The 23,265-nt window shown below is 42.9% G+C and overlaps 1 protein-coding gene across 1 annotated transcript; it reads left to right on the forward strand.

Moving 5' to 3' along the window:
- The first annotated feature begins 16,850 nt into the window (after positions 1-16,850).
- On the forward strand, positions 16,851-23,006 carry znhit2 (zinc finger, HIT-type containing 2). Its single transcript, XM_034185161.1, has 2 exons — positions 16,851-16,915; positions 20,385-23,006. The coding sequence occupies exon 2, from the start codon at positions 20,455-20,457 to the stop codon at positions 22,165-22,167; it is 1,713 nt and encodes a 570-aa protein (XP_034041052.1). The 5' UTR covers positions 16,851-16,915; positions 20,385-20,454; the 3' UTR covers positions 22,168-23,006.
- The last annotated feature ends 259 nt before the right edge of the window (positions 23,007-23,265 follow it).

Genomic DNA, 23,265 nt, shown 5'->3' on the forward strand with positions numbered 1-23,265 from the left:
TGCTTTTTGCATTTATGCAATATCTCTAAAATTAGAAAGGTCTTGTCTCAGAGTGATGCTGAAAAACTAATTCATGCATTTATTTCCTCTAGGCTGGACTATTGTAATTCATTATTATCAGGTTGTCCTAAAAGTTCCCTAAAAAGCCTTCAGTTAATTCAAAATGCTGCAGCTAGAGTACTAACGGGGACTAGAAGGAGAGAGCATATCTCACCCATATTGGCCTCTCTTCATTGGCTTCCTGTTAATTCTAGAATAGAATTTAAAATTCTTCTTCTTACTTATAAGGTTTTGAATAATCAGGTCCCATCTTATCTTAGGGACCTCATAGTACCATATCACCCCAATAGAGCGCTTCGCTCTCAGACTGCAGGCTTACTTGTAGTTCCTAGGGTTTGTAAGAGTAGAATGGGAGGCAGAGCCTTCAGCTTTCAGGCTCCTCTCCTGTGGAACCAGCTCCCAATTCAGATCAGGGAGACAGACACCCTCTCTACTTTTAAGATTAGGATTAAAACTTTCTTTTTTGCTAAAGCTTATAGTTAGGGCTGGATCAGGTGACCCTGAACCATCCCTTAGTTATGCTGCTATAGACGTAGACTGCTGGGGGGTTCCCATGATGCACTGTTTCTTTCTCTTTTTGCTCTGTATGCACCACTCTGCATTTAATCATTAGTAATCGATCTCTGCTCCCCTCCACAGCATGTCTTTTTCCTGGTTCTCTCCCTCAGCCCCAACCAGTCCCAGCAGAAGACTGCCCCTCCCTGAGCCTGGTTCTGCTGGAGGTTTCTTCCTGTTAAAAGGGAGTTTTTCCTTCCCACTGTAGCCAAGTGCTTGCTCACAGGGGGTCGTTTTGACCGTTGGGGTTTTACATAATTATTGTATGGCCTTGCCTTACAATATAAAGCGCCTTGGGGCAACTGTTTGTTGTGATTTGGCGCTATATAAAAAAAAAATTGATTGAAATTGATTGATTGATCCAGACGGTTTAAAGACCGCCCACAACTGCTGAGAGCGCGCTGCGCTCCGAGCAGCGATCGACAGGCTCAAACCCCGCTTTAACAACCAGATCATTTCCATCGTGAAGGCTTTGTTGATCCGGGACGTCGTCTGACTTTCACAAAAAGGCAGAAGGCGTGGACATCAGCACTTTTTCGGCACATTCCACTGTTACAGGAGTTTTTTTCATGGAAAGAAAAGCGGAGGGACGCGCCACGGAGCCGTTCATTACGCGGCACAAAACCACCTCCGTGTTGGTCTCACAGGACGGCTTTCAGGTGGCTTTCAGGCGGCTTCCGGTTGCTTTTCAGTCGTGTGATTGTCCGAGAAATTGAGCATGAGCTGGACATGCCCCAACATGTCTTGTGAGGCTTCATCACAGCGTTGCTTTGCGCCATGCAGCTCCACCGCGACGCGCGGAACTCCTCCGCACGTCTGTCTCAATGTGCCGAAAAAGTGCTGATGTCCACGTCTTTTGCAATTCCTGTGCTAGTCAGACGACATACCGGATCAAGACAGCGTCCAGTTTAGAAATGAACGGTACATTCCATTGTTACAGGAGTTTTTGTCATGGAAAGAGGAGCGGAGTTCCGTGAGCCTGTCGATCGGCGCTCAGAGCGCGGCGCGCTCTCAGCAGCTGTGGGCGGTCTTTAAACCGGCTGAAGCACTCCTTAATCTGTGTAATCCCTATAAAATCGGCCCTGAAAGCTATGTTAATTTTCCGAACGGTGTCCACCTGGAGGTCTCTCACATTTTCTGGAAAAAAATTGATGCAGCAAAGCTCCAAATCGTTCAGACATTTATTCACAATAAAAAAACGACGAGAGGGGTGGACCACTGCTCACACAAAGCCTGCTCACAGGCGAATGACGCAACCGACAGGCATGAAAAAGCCCACGCATGCGCACGAAGGTTCAAGCTTGGCTGATGCAATCACACGTGATTCAAATCCATATGGTTTTTGAAAAAAATACAAAGGTCCGATACTTTTCTAACAGACCTCGTACATTAAGTGATAAGAAAGATGACTGCATTAGCAAAAGTGCTGCAAAGACCAATGGACTGCATTTATGTAGCACTTTTCCATCTGGATCAGATGCTCAAAGCACTTTACAATAATGCCTCACATTCACCTGATGTCAGGGTGCTGCCATACAAGGCGCTCACTACACACCGGGAGCAACTAGGGGATTAAAGACCTTGCCCAAGGGCCCTTAGTGATTTTCCTGTCAGGGATTTGAACCAAGGATCCTCTGGTCTCAAGCCCAATGCTTAACCACAAGACCATCACCTCCCCAAAGATAAAAGTATTATAAACAAGAAAAGAATAAGCTAAATGGTGCAATTGGATGAACAGCGAAGAAAATGAGAAATGCATTTGAAAACAAGTATCTGTGAAGGCTCTCAGTTGTCCAGGTGGTTTCCATCGTAGAGAAGCTTGAATCTTTTTCGACTGTAGAGAATCTTCTCTACAAGGGTCAAGACAGAAGTCAGACTACCAGAGCAAGAATTTTAGCTGAGGAAGCTTCTGGGATTTGAAGCGAAACGTCATCATGTCAAGCAACCCAGTCCAGTCGAAGATTCAAGCTTCTCTACTATTTGAAAACAAGGTTTTTGTCCACTCTGGTTTTGACTAAATTAAAAGTGTGTATGTTAAATTATGTCATAACACACAAGTCTAATCAGAGGCTTAACTGATCATAATGTTTTAATTTAACTCAGATTGAAGAAAAGTGAACTTGTCCTTTGATATGACTAAAGAAACCATTCGATTGAGCATTGAAACATCTTGAAACCCAAAACAAGTTTAGTTCCTTTTGCCTCCACCTTCCAATTTGCCTTCAAAAACAAAACCACATCTTCGAACTGCCTTCATCAACTCTTGAAAAGTCACAAATGTCTCCTGCATCGCTCCTGGGAACACACAGAAGTCCTGCACCCTGAGAACGCAGGGCCTGAGCTGGTACATAGGGGCTTATCAAGTCAGCCAGATAGGGATGTGCAAGTCCATGAACAATTTTATAAACTAATAACATTACTTTAAAATCCGATCTTGCAGCAACTGGAAGCCAGTGCAGGGACGCCGAAACGGGCGTAATGTGGTCAAACATTCTGCTTTGTGTCAAACGTCTGGCAGCAGTGTTGTGAACCAGTTGAAGACCCCTAATCCTGGACTGTGGTAAGCCAGAAAATAGAGCATTACAATAGTCCAATCTAGAAGAGACAAATGCATGAATCAAAGTCTCAGCATCAGCCATAGACAGGATGGGACGAATCTTCGCTATATTTCGCAAATGGAAGAAAGCAATCCTCGTAATGTCTCTAATGTGGAGATCAAAGGACAACGTAGGATCAAAAATTACTCCAAGGTTCCTCACTTTATCCGTATGATGTATAACACACGAACCTAAGCTAAGTGCTAGCTGATCAAATTGATGCCGATACCTCGCTGGACCAAGAACCATAACTTCAGTCTTATCAGAATTTAAAAGTAGGAAGTTACTAGACATCCAACTTCTTACTGATACAAGGCAATCTTCCAAAGATTTTATGTGACTGAGATTACCAGCAGTTCCACCTGACATAGATCTCATATTTACATTTAGCACCACCATTAACTAAAACCTAGTAACATTTGCACTCGTTTGTGGGTAATTTGGTCTAAAAATGCAGCGTGTTCAAGCACAAAGCTGGTGCATACACTGAAACGTCACCAAAAAGTGTTCTAAAGTCAAGCATTGTGTATCTCCTTATGTAAAAGGTGCAATACTCAGATGCACCTTACACAGGTGGGTTCACAATAGATGTACACCATGCTTGCCAGCATATATAGTCACTGATCACTGAGCAGAGAACCACGCTGACTGAAGAAGCAAACTCGTTTTATTTGAAGGTGTTAGAGCAAAACAGTTCACTGGGTGTAGGTAAAACACTACACTAAAAATTCTGTCCAGGTGGAAACAGTGAAGCGGGTTGACCATGATCAAGAGCTAAGATCCTCCAAAAGACAGGCAGTCCAAAGAGCGACAGTGTCGGTGAGGGAGTTATTAATCAAATTAACCAGGAAAACAGGCTGCAGGTCAAAGCACAGAAGATCAACTCAGCAGGCAAACAATCCAATAGATGGCAGGCTAGATTTGAGGAACAAAGAAAGGCAGCAAAGGATGATCAAACATGAAGGAAGACCACAAGAGAGCAAGCATAGGAACAAGACAATCTGGCAAAGGAATGATGAACTGTGAATGGTTAGAAAGTGTATTAAAAATCAATGAGAAAAGGAAGGTGCTTGTGAACCTCAAAACCCAAATGAATCATTTTTTTTGGTGCGATATAGCACCAACTGTGGTTCTCCTATGATTAGGAGCCAAAGAACCACATCTTGTACTATTTATTTTGTTTTGTGTGCACTGTGTGCCTGGCATACTCAGGTCTACAGGGAAGGACAGATTCCGCTCTGACTTGCTGATATTATTTTCTGCCTAGAAGTGGACCCATGCCTGATGGACACTGCAAATCCTACCCATCCCTCAGCTTCACAACAGTATTTCAGGTTGCTTAAATAGCGATCTGCACTCAGACATGACCCAAATTAATTTATGCCTTCTGTGCAATCCCTTTTTCCTTATATTTTTAATTTGGAATTATAAACGAAGTCTGAAATTGCACCTTTTCAGGTAAAATAATTAGCAGTTTGTGCTCACAATCCAGATTACTTAATGCATGTAACTCTCATCTCCTAGATTTTTCAAGGTGATGTGAATGAACCAAAGACAATCAAATAACAAAATAAACAAGCAGGATCTGAATCACAGCTGTGTTATATTTTGTGAATACTTCTTTGTTTTCATTTACAGTATAAGGAATTGTTAATTTCTCTAATGTCCTGATGATATTACATTACACATGCTTCCCCCCCACCCCTTTTTGGCATCTCCCCAATCCCACCCAGACAGAAACAACTGTATACACAAATTATTCACACTTTGCATCGAAGTGCCCAATGTAAAGGGCCAAAATGAAAAACAGATGAATACGACCAAGCGCGCGCGCGCACACACACACACACACACACACACACACACACACACACACACACACACACACACACACACACACACACACACACACACACACACAGAGGAAGTGAGAATAATGAGCACTGGACACCGGAGATGGCGTGCAGTAATGCACATCACTGTTGGAATGTGAAAAAATGTTTTCCAATTCTAATACAGACATAACAATGTGATATCAGCCACATTGTGTACATATGTATGTGTGCGTGCACAGAGACAGCTGTTCTGATGCGTTAAAGGTTGAGTTTGATAAACGAGAGGAGACAACAGCCAGTGTGTTACTTTGACTGGGCTGATAGGGATGTGAAGCCGACAGTGAGCTATGCAGCTGGCCTACATTCATGCAGGATAGACCTTTATAGGCCCATGTGCACCTGATTATTCATCCACAATGAGAGTGTGCAGTGCGCCTATCTGCATTCATGTGTGTACGCATCTGTTCAGTGGAAATTCTGCACAATATTTGCCTTTAGAGCTTAAAATTTGTGTGGCCATCCAAAACAACTTTCTCTTCCCCCAAATAAAACATGAACAAAAAAACTTTACAGACAGCAGGCCGTCTATGATTCAGTTAATCTAGTAGCTGATTTGGAATGCTTGACATCGCCCAAGGTGTCATGCCTTTCGAGTTAGAAAGGAACCATCAAAGAGAGCTGAAGAGGCAGCGATGACACCATCAACAACTGACACAGACCCAGCGTCTGGATCTGCCAGGCCTACCGGCGAAGATGCAAATCCGCAGACTTCGGCAGACCATCACAAATGAACAAAGAAAAATCTAGTGGCCAGATGAGCAACTGATAGAACAGATGTATCATGTACATGTACCATGCTTCTCGCACTTTCTGGTTTAAGTCCTCTGTGTTAGTTATTCCTCCTTGTGCTTTTATTGTGATATATGTTCTGTGTTTGTTTCAGTGGTTTTACTTCCTGTCCAGTTTCCAGTTTCATTTGCACACTGACTTCTGTGTTAATTGTTTCAAACATTATTTAACCTTCAGTTTTCCTCCACTCCAGCACCAGATTGTCTTGCAATCATACCTGCTTTCTTTATACGTTCTCCTCCCATGTTTGTTCTGCAGTTGCTGACCCATGCTTACCCCTATGATTCTCCTGAGCTTGCCTGCCATTTATTGGTCTGTCACTCTGATATGTTTGTTATCTGGATTCTGATCCTCTGCTTATGTACCTGACAGTCACAGATCCTTGACTACCCTTTGGTTGATTCTGCTAAAACAGCTGCTGCGGGGGTGAATGCCATCACAATAGCCTCAATAGCATCCATGAGCCAGAATCACTGCTGTGAAGGAAAAATTAGTGCTTATATAATCATGTGGAAAGCCCTAGTGTAAGGGTCTACCCTCCCCAAATGTTAAAAGTCCATACATCACACTCAGATTGGTCTTTAAAAGACAAATTAGCCTTTTTGAAAAGATAGGTTGCATTTGAATTCTCATAGTAGAGTAGTACGAGGTCTGTTAGAAAAGTATCCGACCTTTTTTTTTTTTCAAAAACCTGATGGATTTGAATCACGTGTGCTTGCATGAGCCAACCTTGAACCTTCGTGCACATGCGTGATTTTTTTCACGCCTGTCGGTTGCGTCATTTGCTTGTAAGCAGCCTTTGTGTGAGGATGGGTGGAGTCTCTCATCATTTTTTTCTTTACAAGGAAATGGCGGAACGACTGGAGCAGCGCGACTGAATCAAATTTTGCCACAAACTGGGCAATAGCCAGGTGGAAACCATTCGGATTATTCAGATGGCTTTCGGTGACGATCCTCTGGGCATCACACAGATTAAGGAGCGGTACAACCGGTTTAAAGACGGCTGCACAATGGTGGAGAGCGCGCTGCGCTCCGATCGGCATCAACACGCTGAAACGACCAGATCATTTCCAAAGTGACCGCTGTGGTGATGTGGGACCATCGTGTGATTATCCGAGAAATTGCGGAAGAGGTGGACATCAACACTTTTTCGGCACATTCCACTGTGAAAGAAGATTTTGCCATGAAAAGAGTTGCAGTGAAATTCATCGGCACGAAGCTGATGGCGCAGCAACAGCGCCTCCATGATGAAGCCTCACAGGACATGTTGTAACATGCCCTGACATGTCCAGCTTGTCCACAATTTCTCGGATAGTCACACGACTGAAAAGCCACCGAAAGCCGTCTGAATCTTCCGAATGGTGGACGAGGTGAGCAGTTTTTTGCTTCATAAAATGTCTGACAATGTGAAAAACGTCCATCAGTGTTTCCCAAAGCCCAAGAAGACATCTTTAAATGTCTTATTTTGTCCACAACACAAAGATTATTAGTTGATTGGGTTGCCAATTCTCTCTTTCTTTTTTTATGTGTAATAAATCCATTTGCACACATGCAAGGTTCAACGTCAGAGACATGTTAAGTCATTTTCAGTTCATTCTCAGTGTCTTAACCACCCCATAAGACACACACACATTCAAGAATCACTCACACACATCCAGACATGACAAGATAACACACACAGTTGCTCCTGACATTTCTGGGATTTAAAGCGTCATCCCTGGTTGCCTTCAGCAATGAAACTGTGATCTGCACATGGCACCTCGACACAACAAAAGAAAGCTCTGCTGTCATCACATTCTCACTTCTTGATTCAGACAGACAGAGACCAGTCCTTCAGGACACACTTCTCTCTTTCTATTCCTCACTTTTTCCTCCATTTCAACCCTTTTGCTCTCTCCTGTGAGGATGGAGGGAGGCGGGGCTGGATGCAGGTGATACACAGTAAGTCTCAGGTTTGCTCCGGTGGGAATGGTGTGATGGAGGTGGAGGAGGAAGAAAAAAAAAAGCTTTTTCTCAAGATAGAAGTGAACTGAGAGAGTTCAGACTCAGTCGCTGGAACAGTGATGTATAAAGTCTAAAAAAAATCCCAGGCTGGCTGAGTGTGACATCACTGTCAGTAAATCTGTTCCCATGGAATATCTTTCTCCTGCATCCTCTCCTTTCCTCTGCATGCCTTCTTTCATGAATGAATCCCTGGATGTGAGCTCCATGTGGAGGCATCTGTGTACTTCCTCGAGAGGATCTATTATTGACATTTAATTTTCACTGCTTTCCCTGCAGAGCCTCCTCCTCCTCCTCCCTCCCTGTCTCCATGTGCTCCTTCAGTTGATAGACCTTTGTCAGGTCACTCAGTCCAAATGAGCAAAAGCTTCTTTTCTGTGCACCTCTGTGATCTGCCTCAGTCATTCTCTCTCTCTTTCTGTATGTGTGTGTGTGTGCGTGCGTGCGTGTGTGCAGTGTAGTGTGTGATGTGCTAAAACCCAGGTAGATGGAGCGGTAGCCTTTCAGTGACCTAAAGCAGCTGTTGACAGCTGTGACAACAGAAACAAGCAGAAGGAAATAAATAAAAAAAACCTTGCAGCACTCTGAAGTCTGGACTCAACTTTATCTCAGAAACAGAGTCCAAGATATCAGAGCAAACAGTGAGTAAGAGCACCACTGTTCTCTCTTCTTGTTGTGGGCTGGGGTGTTTGGCTGGCTTGGTTTTTGTTTTCTGTTTCTCCCACCAGGTGGTATGCATTCAGGACTGAGTGGCTGAGCATTAGGACCTCACCCTGAACACCTGAGGCTTGTTATCAAGTGCAGGTCATCAGGACTCACAGCTGTGGTGTATTTTGTCTTGATCAGAGATTGCTGCATTTAAACCTTGAATGCACAGTGTGTGATTGCCAGAGACTCGACTTTGTGAGCAGACGTGTGAGATCGACGTCAGGAGAACAATCTCACCATCACGGACGCAGAGAGCGCTCCAGGTTTGACGCCACAGTCTGTGAAGGAGGATTGGGTGAGGTCTCACGCTCTTCAGCACACTTCCTGAGGTAATTTGGTTTTGGTGACTTTTATGAAGTAATGACAGTGGATTTGGTGTCCCTCACACCTTGTGTTAGTGAGCTGTCACGTTATGCTAATTGTCTAATCAGCTTCTGCTGCAGTGGAGATTTGAACTGAGTTGTTCCGTGCCTGCAGGGTGAGAAGCTGATGTATAGCTTTAAGCCAGGAAGTGTTTGCTGATTGCGTGCACCTTTGAGTTGTGTCTCTCTGTGTGGAGTTGGACTCACCTCCATGTTTTCTTTCTTCACAGACTCGGTTTGTCACGGCCACCTGGGGGGTGTCGGCGGGGTCCCTGGGTCCGAACTGCTGTGGCTCCGGACCGTTTGCGCTGTTGAGAGCGCGCCGTGTTTCCACCTCACCAGACCGCGGACTGTTTAGTTATTTAGCACTTCTCACTGTTATGTTTATGAAATTCTGTTATCCTTTGAACCGTGCTCTGCTTATTTTATGCTGGGTCCTTCAAACGCTGGGTCGGTGCTCCGACCGCGTCCGAAACATAACACTTCTATCTATACTGTCTTTTATTAAAATAACAATAAAAAGAATCAATCAAGAATAATAATAAATCTACATTTAATTATAATAATATTTTATTATTCATTTTTATGTTATCATTTTTTATATTTTGGTTATAATAAAAGGCAGGATACCACATGTTCCCCCACCCTTCTCCGTATATATATATATTTGTGTGTGTATTCAGGCTTTTTATCTCTACATCATGAATTAAAGGAAATAAAATCTGATGGTATAAAAATCTGAGCCAAAATGAAGGTGTGAAACCATCATCTCATCACGTCACAGCTTGGGACTCCGACGAGGGTGGTCGCATCTCCTCCACTCTCCCTTATCTCTGCTCTCTGCTTTAACCTTCAAATTCCTACCTCACCAGACTGTGAATTCCTCAAATTATATTGGATACTGGATCTATTGGACTACTATTGGATTAACCATGGAATTGATCAGCTGGTCTCTGAACACTATTGACACCATTTTTTCTACAAGAAGGTCAGGACTGGGGGATCCTGCCTGACCAGATGGAACGTATCCTGCAGGCTATGTTCTCGACTCCTGGGGGTCTTGGCATATTGCATGCTTGGCGCCTTTCTCCGTTGAGGACGTCGAGGATTTATTCATTTTTGGTCTTATGGTAGCTGTTGTGTGCTGGGGTGTTTGGCTGGCTTGGTTTCTGTTTTTCCCACCAGGTGGTATGCATTCAGGACTGAGTGGCTGAGCATTAGGACATCACCCTGAACACCTGAGGCTTGTTTTCACGTGCAGGTCATCAGGACTCACAGCTGTGGTGTATTCTGTCTTGATCAGAGATTGCTGCATTTAAACCTTGAATGCACAGTGTGTGATTGCCAGAGACTCGACTTTGTGAGCAGACGTGTGAGATCGACGTCAGGAGAACAATCTCACCATTACGGACGCAGAGACCGCTCCAGGTTTGATGCCACAGTCTGTGAAGGAGGATTGGGTGAGGTCTCACGCTCTTCAGCACACTTCCTGAGGTAATTTGGTTTTGGTGACTTTTATGAAGTAATGACAGTGGATTTGGTGTCCCTCACACTTTGTGTTATTGAGCTGTCACGTTATGCTAATTGTCTAATCAGCTTCTGCTGCAGTGGCGATTTGAACTGAGTTGTTCTGTGCCTGCAGGGTGAGAAGCTGATATAGATTTAAGCCAGGAAGTGTTTGCTGATCGTGTGCACCCTTTTGAGCTGTGTCTCTCTGGGTGAAGAGTGTTGGACTCACCTCATGTTTTCTTTCTTCACAGACTCGGTTTGTCGCGGCCACCTGGGGGGTGTCGGCGGGGTCCCTGGGTCCGAACTGCTGTGGCTCCGGACCGTTTGCGCTGCTGAGAGCGCGCCGTGTTTTCACCTCACCAGACCGCGGACATTTTTGGTTGTTTATCACTGCACTCATTATGATTATTAAATTCTGTTATCTTTTGAACCGTGCTCTGCTTATTTCGTGCTGGGTCCTGTCAAACGCTGGGTCGGTGCTCCGACCGCGTCCGACACATAACAGTAGCAGGGCTGGTACTTTTTGGCTTATGTGCTGCCCTGATCTACCGAAAAAATGGCAAGACGGCGGCATCAAGAACCACGGCCCCTCGCTTATCCGTCATGATTAACGAGGTTGGCAAGACAGTGCATTCTCAGACTGCGATGACTCTTGAACTCAGATGCAAATTGGATGACATCTTGGAACAGATGCGTGCCTTGCAGTTGAATTTGAAGATTTCGGAGGCCGGTGAATATTCTTAATTCATAATTGGGATTTAGTTGTTCTAGTGGAACTGTAAAAAGTGTTTTTCACTGCTCAAACCACAAAACTACGGGCTTATTGAGCCTGAAGGACAAATTGCCCGACTGTTTTCCTCCATAGGAATTTCTTCGGCCTGGGGAACATTTGGCTGTTTCTTATCTCAACTCACAAAGACAATAAACTGTTTTCATAGGACTGAAGCATGCTCCACTCCCCCCTCCTACCCCCCATCAAACACCCCCCACTCTGGCTTCTGCTCACGTCATTCCTTCCCCCTTCTGTGGGGACGGTGCAGTTTCAGCTGCAGCTGGTCCCCGTTCCACCCTCCAAGCTGACAGTGGCGCATCTCAGAGTTGCTGCGTGGCCTTCACCCACTTGTCTCAATTCGGATAACAGACTTCTTCAAACTTAGTCCACATAAACAATGTCAAATGTGTATGTGCTGTCTTTAATTCTGATGTGTGCCATTATTACGGTAAACAAGTAATAATTGTGGACTAATTGCTGTCTGAGGTAACTGGAGTGTAAACATAATTTCTCCATTGTGAGATCAATAAAGTATATCTCATTACTTTTACAACCAGTCTTTTTCAGACAAGTCAGGGGATGAACACACGAACATTTCCAAGACAGCGAATAAGTCTGAGACTTTATTTAGATCAGCTATGTTAAGTTATGTCACCAAAATATCAAATCTACAACCCCAATTCCAATGAAGTTGGGATGTTGTGTAAAATGTAAATAAAAACAGAATACAATGATTTGCAAATCCTCTTCAACCTATATTCAATTGAATACACCACAAAGACAAGATATTTAATGTTCAAATTGATACTTTATTGTTTTGGTGCAACTATTTGCTCATTTTTAAAAGGATGTCTGCAACACGTTTCAAAAAAGCTGGGACAGTGGTATGTTTACCGCTGTGTTAAATCACCTTTCCTTCTAACAACACTCAATAAGCATTTGGGAACTGAGGAGACTAACTGTTGAAGCTTTGTAGGTGGAATTCTTTCCCATTCTTGCTTGATGTACGACATTGGTTGTTCAACAGTTCGGGGTCTCCATTGTCACATTTTGCGCTTCATAATGCGCCACACATTTTCAATGGGTGACAGGTCTGGACTGCAGGCAGGCCAGTCTAGTACCTGCACTCTTTTACTATGAAGCCACACTGTTGTAACACGTACAGAATGTGGCTTGGCATTGTCTTGCTGAAATAAGCAGGGACGTCCCTGAAAAAGATGTTGCTTGGATGGCAGCATGTGTTGCTCCAAAACCTGGATGTACCTTTCAGCATTGATGGTGCCATCACAGATGTGTAAGTTGCCCATGCCATGGGCACTAACATACCCCCATACCATCACAGATGCTGGCTTTTGAACCTTGCGCTGGCAACAATCTGGATGGTCTTTTTCCTCTTTTGTCCGGAGGACACGGTGTCCATGATTTCCAAAAACAATTTGAAATGTGGACTCATCAGACCACAGCACACTTTTCCACTTTGTGTCTGTCCATTTCAAATGAGCTCAGGCCCAGAGAAGGGGGTGGCGTTTCTGGATGTTGTTGATGTATGGCTTTCTCTTTGCATCGTAGAGTTTTAACTGTGTTAACTGACAATGGTTTTCTGAAGTGTTCCTGAGCCCACATGATAAGATCCCTTACACCAGGGGTGCCCAAGTTCAGTCCTGGAGATTTACCTTCCTGACACTCTTAGTTGTCTCCCTGTTCCAACACGCCTGAATCCAATGAAAGACTCATTACCAGGCTTTTAATGAGCCTTTCATTGGATTCAGGCATGTTGGAGCAGGGAGACAACTAAGAGTGTCAGGAAGGTAGATCTCCAGGACTGAACTTGGGCACCCCTGCTTTACACAATGATGTTGGTTTTTAATGCAGTGCCGCCTGAGGGATTGAAGGTCACGGGCATTCAGTGTTGGTTGTCAGCCTTGCCGCTTACATGTAGAAAGTTCTCCAGATCCTCTGAATCTTCTGATTATATTATGGACTGTAGATGATGGAATCCCTAAACTCCTTGCAATTGAACATTGATAAACATTGCTCTTAAACTGTTGGACTATTTTTTCACGCAGTTGTTTACAAAGTATCCTTGCCCCATCTTTGCTTGTGAACAGCTGAACCTTTTGGGGATGCTCCTTTTATACCCAAACATGACACTCACCTGTTTCCAATTAACCTGTTCACCTGTGGAATGTTCCAAACAGGTGTTCTTTGAGCATTCATCAACTTTCCCAGTGTTTTGTTGCCCCTGTCCCAGCTTTTTTGAAATGTGTTGCAGGCATCCATTTCAAAATGAGCAAATATTTGCACAAAAACAAAAAAGTCTATCAGTTTGAACATTAAATATCTTGTCTTTGTGGTGTATTCAGTTGAATATAGTTTGAAGAGGATTTGTAAATCATTGTATTCTGTTTTTATTTACATTTCACACAGCGTCCCAACTTAACGTGAAGTGAGGTTGTAGGCTTGCATCCTTCTGCCAAATTATAGCTGAACTTTCAGGTCTTTTTAAGAAAATCCTCCTCTGTACTACTTCATCATCAAGCTGTATAACTGAGGATACAAAATGCAAAACTTGCACTATGCATAATTTCTCCAGTCACAGACACAGAAGCCTGTAACTTCTTCTGGGTTGTCTGGGTGTCTTGGTGGCTTTCCTCACTGTTCTCCTTCTTGCACAGTCACTCAGTTTTTGAGAACTGTCTCCACACAGATTTACCATAGAGTGCCATACTGTTTGTATTTCTTCATAACTGATGGAAATAAAGTCCAAGACATATTTAGTGACTTGGAAATGTTTATGTAGCCATCCCCTGACTTGTCTGACGAAAACTGGCAATTAAGATGGTTATTTACAGGTATTATACCAAAGTGTCCCATTACTTATACAACCCATCATCTTAGCGTTTAGATTTTTAATTAATTTATATCAAGTTGTAGAGATTTGCTTTGAATTTGAGTTTAACGAAGTTAATTTTATATATATATATATATATATATATATATATATATATATTTTTTTTTTGTATTTGAAATGACATAAACAAATTAAAATGTGTGACACAGCAAGTGTTCCAGTACTTTTGGAGGGCACTGTAGGCTTGCATCTCCAATGTGCCTTCTGGCAAATTATAGCTTAACTTTCACGTTTTCTTTAACAACAACAACAACAACAAAAAAGAAGTCCCTCTCTATACCACTTCATCATGAAGCTGTATAACTGGTAAAGCAAAATTCTAAATATTCAATCTTAAAAAACACAAAGGCTGTACACTTTTAAGTCGACAAGCTTTTAAGTGTAGAAGCTGAGTTTTGGAATCCAAAAGGAGGAGAAAAAAAAATTAAGAAAAAACCTCAACTGGTTGATATTTTGTGCTTTTTTTTTTTTTTTTGTAGCAGTGTCCTGTATGGTAACAGTCTACATGAATTTTATCATCACGGGGGCATTAACATGTCACAGGTAATACCAGGGAAGCAGACAGGAAACACAATGGCAGCACAGCTGGTACGACAGCCAGGGGAGGGCCCAGCCGCCCCTCCACCACCCAAATGTCCCCACAGGCTGCACAGGAGCCCCTTGGCCCAGTGAGAGGCAGACAGCCATCTAACACTACCCCACCTGCATGACCTTTACCATGCTTGACCCCCTCCACAAGACACTTACCTCACAGCAAACGGCACCATAGGACATGGAGATGCACGGCGAGCTCTGACATCAAAGGGACACACAGACGGACACAATACAGTGTTGCATTCTGAATCAAATTGCACTGAAACTAAATTTGTGAAAAGACAAACTCCAAAACATTTTAAAACAAAATGATGAACCCTAAAACCAGTTCTAGCAATTCCAGTTAACCCATAAATGATTAAGGAGGTGGAGTGTGGGCAAGACCAGTGTGACGTTCACCAGAACAAGCAAAGCTATGGCTAACAGGCTAACTACGTATTAGTATTAAGCCCCTTTCACACCGGGCCTGCATAGAGTTGCATTGTACTGTGTATGTAGTACGCAGGAATGGCTGCGTAAGTTGCATGCAGGGAACAACAAAAAACCTTGTGCGCAGGGGGGAGAACCTTGGCTCCATGACACTGTTTTGACAGATTGCCTGGACACACAGATGGATTTGATACATTGGAGAAAGTCAGAATACATTATTTCCGGGAGTTAATGGACTTTATTAACGTGCCACAATTGTGAGAGAACTTGAGGAGGTGAAAGAAAGCTGTAGCCGGCGATGGCACATGTGATACGTCTGTGAGGAGTAGTGGACGTGGACATGTCTCCTCACTGGCGATCGGTCCATGAGCAGGAGTTAATGGGCTTTATTTAATGTGCCACAATCTTGAGAGAACTTGAGGAGGTGAAAGAAAGCTGCAGAGGTGCAGCCGGCAGTGGCGCGCGATCTGTCCATAAGAAGTGGACGTGTACATGTCCTCTCGCTGGCGATCAGTCCATGAGCAGGGGTTAATGGTCTTTATTTAATGTTCCACAATCATGAAAGAACTTGAGGTGAAAGCACGGCGGAACTGCAGCCGGCGGTCACGAGCAAGATCTGTCCGTGAGTGGACGTGGACATGTCCTCTCATTGGAGATCCGACCTTGAGGAGTGGATGCGGAAGCTTGAATCTGCGCACTTTCTGCGTCCAGTGATCTACGTCCGCCTCACAAAACCCTCAGCATAGGGGAGCAAAAACTCAGCATAGATAGAGTTGCTTAAAGTCGGCGTAGAGCTGCTTAAACTTGGCGTAGAGCCTCATAGCTCATCGTAGTTGGTACCCCGCATTGTGCAACTCTACTTTGGCCCAGGGGCTTAAGCATGTTTAACTCTGGTGTAAAGTTGAACATTTTAACATGGGATTTTATAATAGTGACTCACTTTTGATGTCAGCCTAAATTGGCTAGTCAAGGAACTGCAAGTTTTTTTGTGCATCCATGCTGTTTGCTAAAAATAGATGCCAGGTTGTCAGACTTCCCATGTGGAAAATTATGTTCTCTCAATTGTCAAATATAAAACAGCATATATAGAACAAGAAATTAAACCCTGAATTAAAAGATAGAAAAAAAATGTGTGAATGGGGATAATATCAAAAATTTTCATCAGAACACTGACCTGAAATATTTGGAAACCTTCCCAACGCCTGTTAGATGGAGTCTGTATGAAAAGGAAGACATCATATGCTGTAGTGCCACCTACTGGACTAGTTGGAAATGTGCAACCATATCCAAATGTAAAGGCTATAGCAGTGTCTGCATGTTACTTATTTTGTAAAGTATACATAAGTAAAATCAGTAAACCTTACATATAAAAATACTAATCAAGGGTAACACAAAAAGCGTCCAAAATAGGATATACGTAGATTTACATTGTGGTCCTTGAAAACATTGATATGAAACAGAAAAACTGACTAATTGTGTATTTATTGTTGGTGTATTTTAATACATGATTATTATGTTAAACTACTACCACCACTAAGCCTGTATATCCCATCGATGGGAAATTTCACTTTTAATTTGTGAGATACCTACAAGCCAAAATGATGCGGGTGGTAGGGGGTTAAAGAACTAAAACTACAACTCCCAGTGCATAGTAAGACGTCATCAAATGGCGACGTGGTGGTTTCAGCAGGACAACAAATGTACTAAGAGGCGCTGTTACTGCTTAAATGCAGGTAAATTTGTAGACATGGTCACTAAAATACGAACACTAAATACGCGTCGTTCTATCGATGTTGAAGTTTATACGCAAAGCTTTTGTAGCGATCATTAAACCGATTGTAAAGCTTGTTTCCGTCTGCTGCTCGTGTTGTAGTTAGCCTCCGAGTTAGCTTTGAATTTCTCACGAAGTATAGTCAGTTGCCCAGTTCTGGATCACTTTTTTGAAAGTCCCGCTATACGGACCATAATGCAACTAAATATCCTTTATTGGGTATTGTTGTATCGAGTATTTGGATGTTATCTAGCTGAAGAAGTCTGGATGGGTAGCCCTTCTATTTAAAGTGTGAAGCCACATTATGTGTGGTAGAGGTGGGCGATACCGGGAATTTTGGTATTGATCCGATACCAAGTAAATACAGCCTCAGTATCGTGGATATCAATACCGATACTTTTTCATATTTAAGCTTCATAGATCAAAAAGGATCCAAAAGACTCAGGATAGAATTTCGCCAAACATTGTACGTGACAACAAAATACTTTATTATCACAATCAACATTTTTGTTTGAAAAAATATCACATAACACAACTTAAAACTAAATCTCCTGAGGTAGAGGGCTGACAAACCATAATACAAGGGTGCGCTGCTCCGTTTTGTGTGACAGCACAGCGCTGCTCTTACAGACGGAGAGTAGACTTTGATGAATCTGCGTGCGCAGCAGTCAGTGCTTGCGGGAGAGAAAAAAGCTTGAGTATTGATCTTTTTGCACGAGGATTGTTCAATATCAATACCAGCATTGGTATCAATATTACGATCGATCCGCCCACCTCTAATATGTGGTGCAAATATTTGTCGGAAATGGATCACTTTGCCCGGTTCTGGATCACAACACTCTTGTGTCACTTTAGGGCATTCCTGGCATCTGGTTGGAGCCCTTCTAATGCAGAATGATACACACTGTGCCCAAGAATGTGTTTTGAACACAAAATGATATAAATTATACTTATTAAATGAAAATTTACTTAGTTTCGAAAGGTACTGTTATACGTTTTTACAATCAAAAAATGAAGTGTTTACTCAAATTTGGTGGCATTCCTTAATAAATGAAGATAAAATAAAATCTATGGTAATAAACATTCTTGGATTTTGACATCTCCCCCTAAGCTTTTAACTCAACGAAGTGGGTCAGGATAGTACAAGATGCCCCAACTTGCTATCACTTCGCACCTTATATTGTTAGAGATGGAGAGCAAATTAGGGTTTTAAATGTGTGGAGGTGAGATTTATCCTGAATTAAAAGGTAAAAGCCCCCACATTCTTGCCCATTCATGATGTTGAGATGACCCCCAAAGTACACATGGCTCACAAATACTGACAAGAGGCTGCTGCTTCAGTGATCCAGTTAGTGGAAAGTCTCTCGTGAAACTATTTTAACCCTTGTGCCAATGGACAGGTGTCATAAAGACAAAGTCACAATTGGTGAGGTTGCAAAAGCCACAGTTTTCTGCCACTGTTGGTGGACTGTTCATTCAAACTATGGTTTTGGGAGACAGCCGTGTCACTGAATGATGGACTGTACTATGTATGTTCCTAATGTAGTTAACTCCACTGTTCAAAGTACAGTTTTGGCAAACTTTAAAATTGGAATGGAATATTTTCATGTGTTGAAAGATGGAATGTTCCATCTTTCAACACATGAAAATATTCAGTTTTACAGTCATTATTTATTTTACCGGTATATGACACCTAAATAAGTCAGAATCAGAATCGCCTTTATTGTCATTGTAATTTGCATTACAAGAAGATTTGAGTGCAACTCCAAAAAGGTGCTTCCGTGGTGCGAGTAATTTTTAGCTAAATAAAAGACTGAAATTTAACGGTAAATTATTCAGAGTATATGTACAACTAATATAAACATAAGGTAAAATAAAATAAAATGTGGACCAAGTAAAATGTAAAACAAGAATCATATACAACTGTGGAATCATATTGCATGGGAAAATTGCACATCGTTACAGATATTGCACAAGAAAGTTGAAAGGTGCGGATTAGAGTGATGTGTTTTTGTTCAGAGCAGTGATCGCTCTGGGGAGAAAGCTGTCCCTGAGTCTGTTTGTCCTAGTTTTGATTGACCTGTACTGTCGGCCGGAGGGTAGTAGGTCAAACAGGTGGTTGCTGGGATGGGATGTGTCTTTGCTGATGCTGGCAGCTCTGCTGAGGTAGCGAGAGCTGGCAATGTCTTCCAGGCTGGGCACAGAACAACCAGTGATACCCTGGGCTGTTTTGATCACCCTCTGCAGCGCTTTCCTGTCTGCCGCTGTGCACCCCCCGTACCACAATGTGATGCAGTACCTCAGGATGCTCTCGATGGTGGCTCTGTAGAACAACATCAGCAGCTTCTCCTCCAGATTGTTCCTCCTGAGCACCCTCAGGAAGTGGAGTCGCTGCTGGGCTTTCTTCACCACCACTGTGGTGTTGGCAGTCCAGGAGAGGCTGTCAGAGAGCTGCACTCCCAGGAACCTAATGGAGCTGACCCTTTCCACACAGTCCCCTTGGATGTAGAGCGGGGAAGTCCAGGATTATTTATTTTGTTTTTCTGGTGTTCAGCAGCAGGTTGTTAGCTGAACACCACGCTGTCAGTCGATTGACCTCGTCTCTGTAGTCAGTCTCATCCCCCCTGAGATGAGCCCAATCACGGTGGTATCATCCACAAACTTTATGATGGTGTTTGTGGGATGGGTCGGAGAACAGCCGTGCATGTAAAGGGTGAACATGAGGGGGCTCATTACACAGCCTTGAGGGGAACCGGTGCTGAGTGTGATGGTGGTGGAAAGGTGGGGGCCAAGTTTCACGGACTGTGGGCAGTTTGTGAGGAAGTCCTTGATCCATTGGCAGATGGGGGTGGAGATGCCCAGATGTGTCAGTTTCTGGACCAGGATCTCCGGGATGATGTGGTTGAAGTCCTTGTTATTTGAGATTATAGTTAAAATTAGACAGGTGAAAAAGTATTTAGGTCTGCTTTCCTCACTCCGGTAAAAAATCATTATAGGAATTTGTTCAATTCATCATTTGACAGCACTGCTACGGTTGCTAGAGATGTCACAGAGAATACTGTGTAAGCTTCTAATAAATTTATAGTGCACTGGATTTAGCTTCCTGCATCATCAATGCATTTTTGTGAAAATGTAGTGGTCGTTCATTGGAGTAAAATGTATGGAACCAAAGTGAATGATAAATGAAACCAAATTGCACAAAAAACATAACTTGCAATGGATTATTTTTTTGTACAATGGGAAAAATAATGCCATACTGCCACATGACATACAAGCTGCCAATCAAATGACAAGGATCTATGTAGGTGTTTATATGGTTCCAGCCGTGTAATGATGGTTTTGGGGAACACAATTCCAGAACATAGCTAGCAAGTTCCCATGTTGTCACATTGTCCCCCCCACATGTAATTTCTTTTGATTGTTTCTTACAGGTTACATCTTTGTGGACTTGACACCTCACAGCTTGTGTAATTTTGCAATTGCCTTGTGCTGGAAGCATAAATGGATCCACTAATTAGACGAAGACTTCCTCCCTCCATGAGAGCCCTCCTGACAGATATCGCTCCAAGGCAGGAGTGGACTGACACAGACGGAGACACCGTGTCCAGAGATGGGATTCTACTCCCCTCCAGAGGATCTGATGAGTTTCTCACCCCAGCCAAGACCCAAGAAGAGGAGGTTGCAGAAGAAGGGGGTGATACCAGGAAGGGTTCAGTGTGCATGTTGTGCAAATGCAAACCCTCCTCCTACACCTGCCCACGGTGTAACTTGCCATATTGTAGCTTGGCATGCTACCGAAGTCCAGACCACTCTGAGTGCTCTGAGGAGTTTTACAAGGAGTCAGTTTTACAGGCGTTGAAGGATATGGGCAAAACGGAAAGTGAGGGGAGAAAGAAAATGCAGGACATTCTGATTGGACTCAGACAAAAAGCAGAAAGAACAGCTGGGGGGATGGAGACTCTATTAAGAGATGTTGGTTTTTGCCCGGATAGCAGTGAGGAAGAGAAAGGGGAAGCGAAGGAGAGAGTAGAAGTTGTAGAGCTCCTATCCAGGTTAGCAGAACTTCAACAGTCTGAGGATGGAAACACAACTGAGATTCAAGGTATTTTAAGAAAACTTAAAGAAATTGGTGAGTGTGACGAGCTGCTGCCTGGAGAACTTGATGAGGAAGCTGAAGGTGCAGCAGAAGAGCTACACTTGGCTGGCCGGCTCTCTGGGCTGGACCTTGACAGGCTTTCAGAAGAAGAACTGTGGGAACTTCTGAACAGCAAAGAGAAAGAGATGTTTCTGGGCCTGATCAAAGGTGGAACTTTGGGAAGACTGGTACCCCTGTGGAAGCCATGGTGGGAGGAGCATGAGGAGGATGGAGCAAAGGCGTTGGTGGAGGTGCTTGAGGAAGAAGTGTGCAACCTGGAGAATGGTAATGCAACATTTATGGACGATTATAAGGTCAAGACACTGCAGGAAAAGGTTACGAGTGAACACAAGGTGAAAAAGACTAAGGAGGGAAATAAAAAGCACACAAGCAAGGCAAGTGAAACAGTCCACAATGTGCCTCCAGTTTCTGCAAAAATTCCAAAGCTGAGTTCCCTCTGCTCCAAACCATCTCCTTTGGTATGCTACGGGCTGGTTAATGCACTTTTTAGCTACACCTTCACCCTGGGTCTGTTTAATGGCGACACAGATTCACTGATGTTTGAATTTTGTGACATGATTTTGGCTTTGTCTGAAGCTCTGAACTCAAACAGGGTCTTCAGCTCTGTTCAGGAGGCCTTAGACTGTGGAGAAAATGCTGTTTTGGGTGGAGGTTACCTTGACAGGGAAGATAAACATGCTTCTGGGAGGGCAACGGAAGCCGTAGCTCACATCATGACAGGCAGAAACAGAATAGATGCGACAGGATACTGTCTAGCAGCACTGAGTCAGCTCCGCTCTGTGCTTTCCAAGGCCAGATCAGCCATGCCAAAAGATGGAGAAGAAGGGACAAAAAGACAGAAGTATTTTCTAGCAAGCAAGAAGTGTGAATTCTTTCAAGCCTGGGTGTTGGATAATAGTCATCACATTCTCAGGCTGGCTGTTGAGTTGTGGAATGAACACAGTAAATGGGACAGGGAAAGGAACAGCACGGAGAAAGCAAAGGCTGTAGTTGAGGAGAGCTGGAAGAAAGACAAGAAGAAAGGGAATGGCTGCTTGATTGAAGAATTGAGCTGTTAGTTTGTGAATTTACCCTTTGATTATTATTTTTTATGTTTGTAAAACTAGGTAATGGTAACTGGGCATGAAGACAGTCAGGGCTACGGCACTCTGACATATGACCAAGTGTGTGCCACATTTGGTCCAAACTGGGTTGAAAATCAAATTCCTTGACCTTTGCCAAAATGAACTGTTTATGGGTGATTTTAGGGTCAACCTTCCTCAGCATACAAACTTTAGTAGAAATCAGCAAAAGCACAGGCAGATATGACCTCAACCCAATGATTGACCTTTGGCAAAGTTCTACCTGCTGGGCAGTTCCAGGACCCACCTCCATTTGTGTGCCAAGTTTGGTGGATGTTAGCGTAAAATAAAAATAAATAAATCTAAATGCTTACCTTTGCTCCAATGACCTTGGGCTGAGGTCAACAGTTGACCTTCATCCGTGTACCATATTTGCAGGGAAACAGACAAAAGACCTGGGAGGAGTGGTGGTCCACACAAACTCTACTCAGATTATATGGTATGATTATATGGTATGATTATATACTATAGTAATGCCATCTAACATTATTTTTTTCCTTCCCTGGTGGTGAAAAATAGATCTGACAGAAATGACAAGTGGAAGCTGAAATACAAGTGTAAGAAATTTCAAGAGATAAAATGAGTGAGGTGAGATGAGGTTTTTACAATTTGTCTGTTGTTTCTTTTAAAATAAATATACTTATATTAAAAATGATGTGACATGAAATGCATCTATAAACATCAAAATTACAAGCATATTGGATGTTTTTTTTTTTTTTTGGGCTTTGGCAGCTTTTGTATCAACATCATGTAAAAATAAATGAATCATTTTTATGGAACTTGAGTGAGTTCTGTGTTAAAAGAGAAAGCATGAATTATTTTCATCTGGATGTGGTTCTGGGAATTGAATTCACTTCCTCTAAATTTACAAGATTGCATAAATATTTTATGCAAGAGCTCGAAAACTGATGCACATACAGCATACACTGCATTCTCTCCACACCACAATATAAATGTACAGGTAAATATATACAAGAGCTGAAACAACTAATCGAGTTAATCGATTAAAATCGATTATTAAAATAGTTGTCAACT

The sequence above is a fragment of the Thalassophryne amazonica genome, chromosome 13 (genome assembly GCF_902500255.1).
Source record: "Thalassophryne amazonica chromosome 13, fThaAma1.1, whole genome shotgun sequence".
Lineage (NCBI taxonomy): Eukaryota > Metazoa > Chordata > Actinopteri > Batrachoidiformes > Batrachoididae > Thalassophryne > Thalassophryne amazonica.

Bases quoted from the DNA above. Each gene is read 5' to 3' on its own strand.
- znhit2 (XM_034185161.1), top strand. From the start codon at position 20,455: ATGGATCCACTAATTAGACGAAGACTTCCTCCCTCCATGAGAGCCCTC.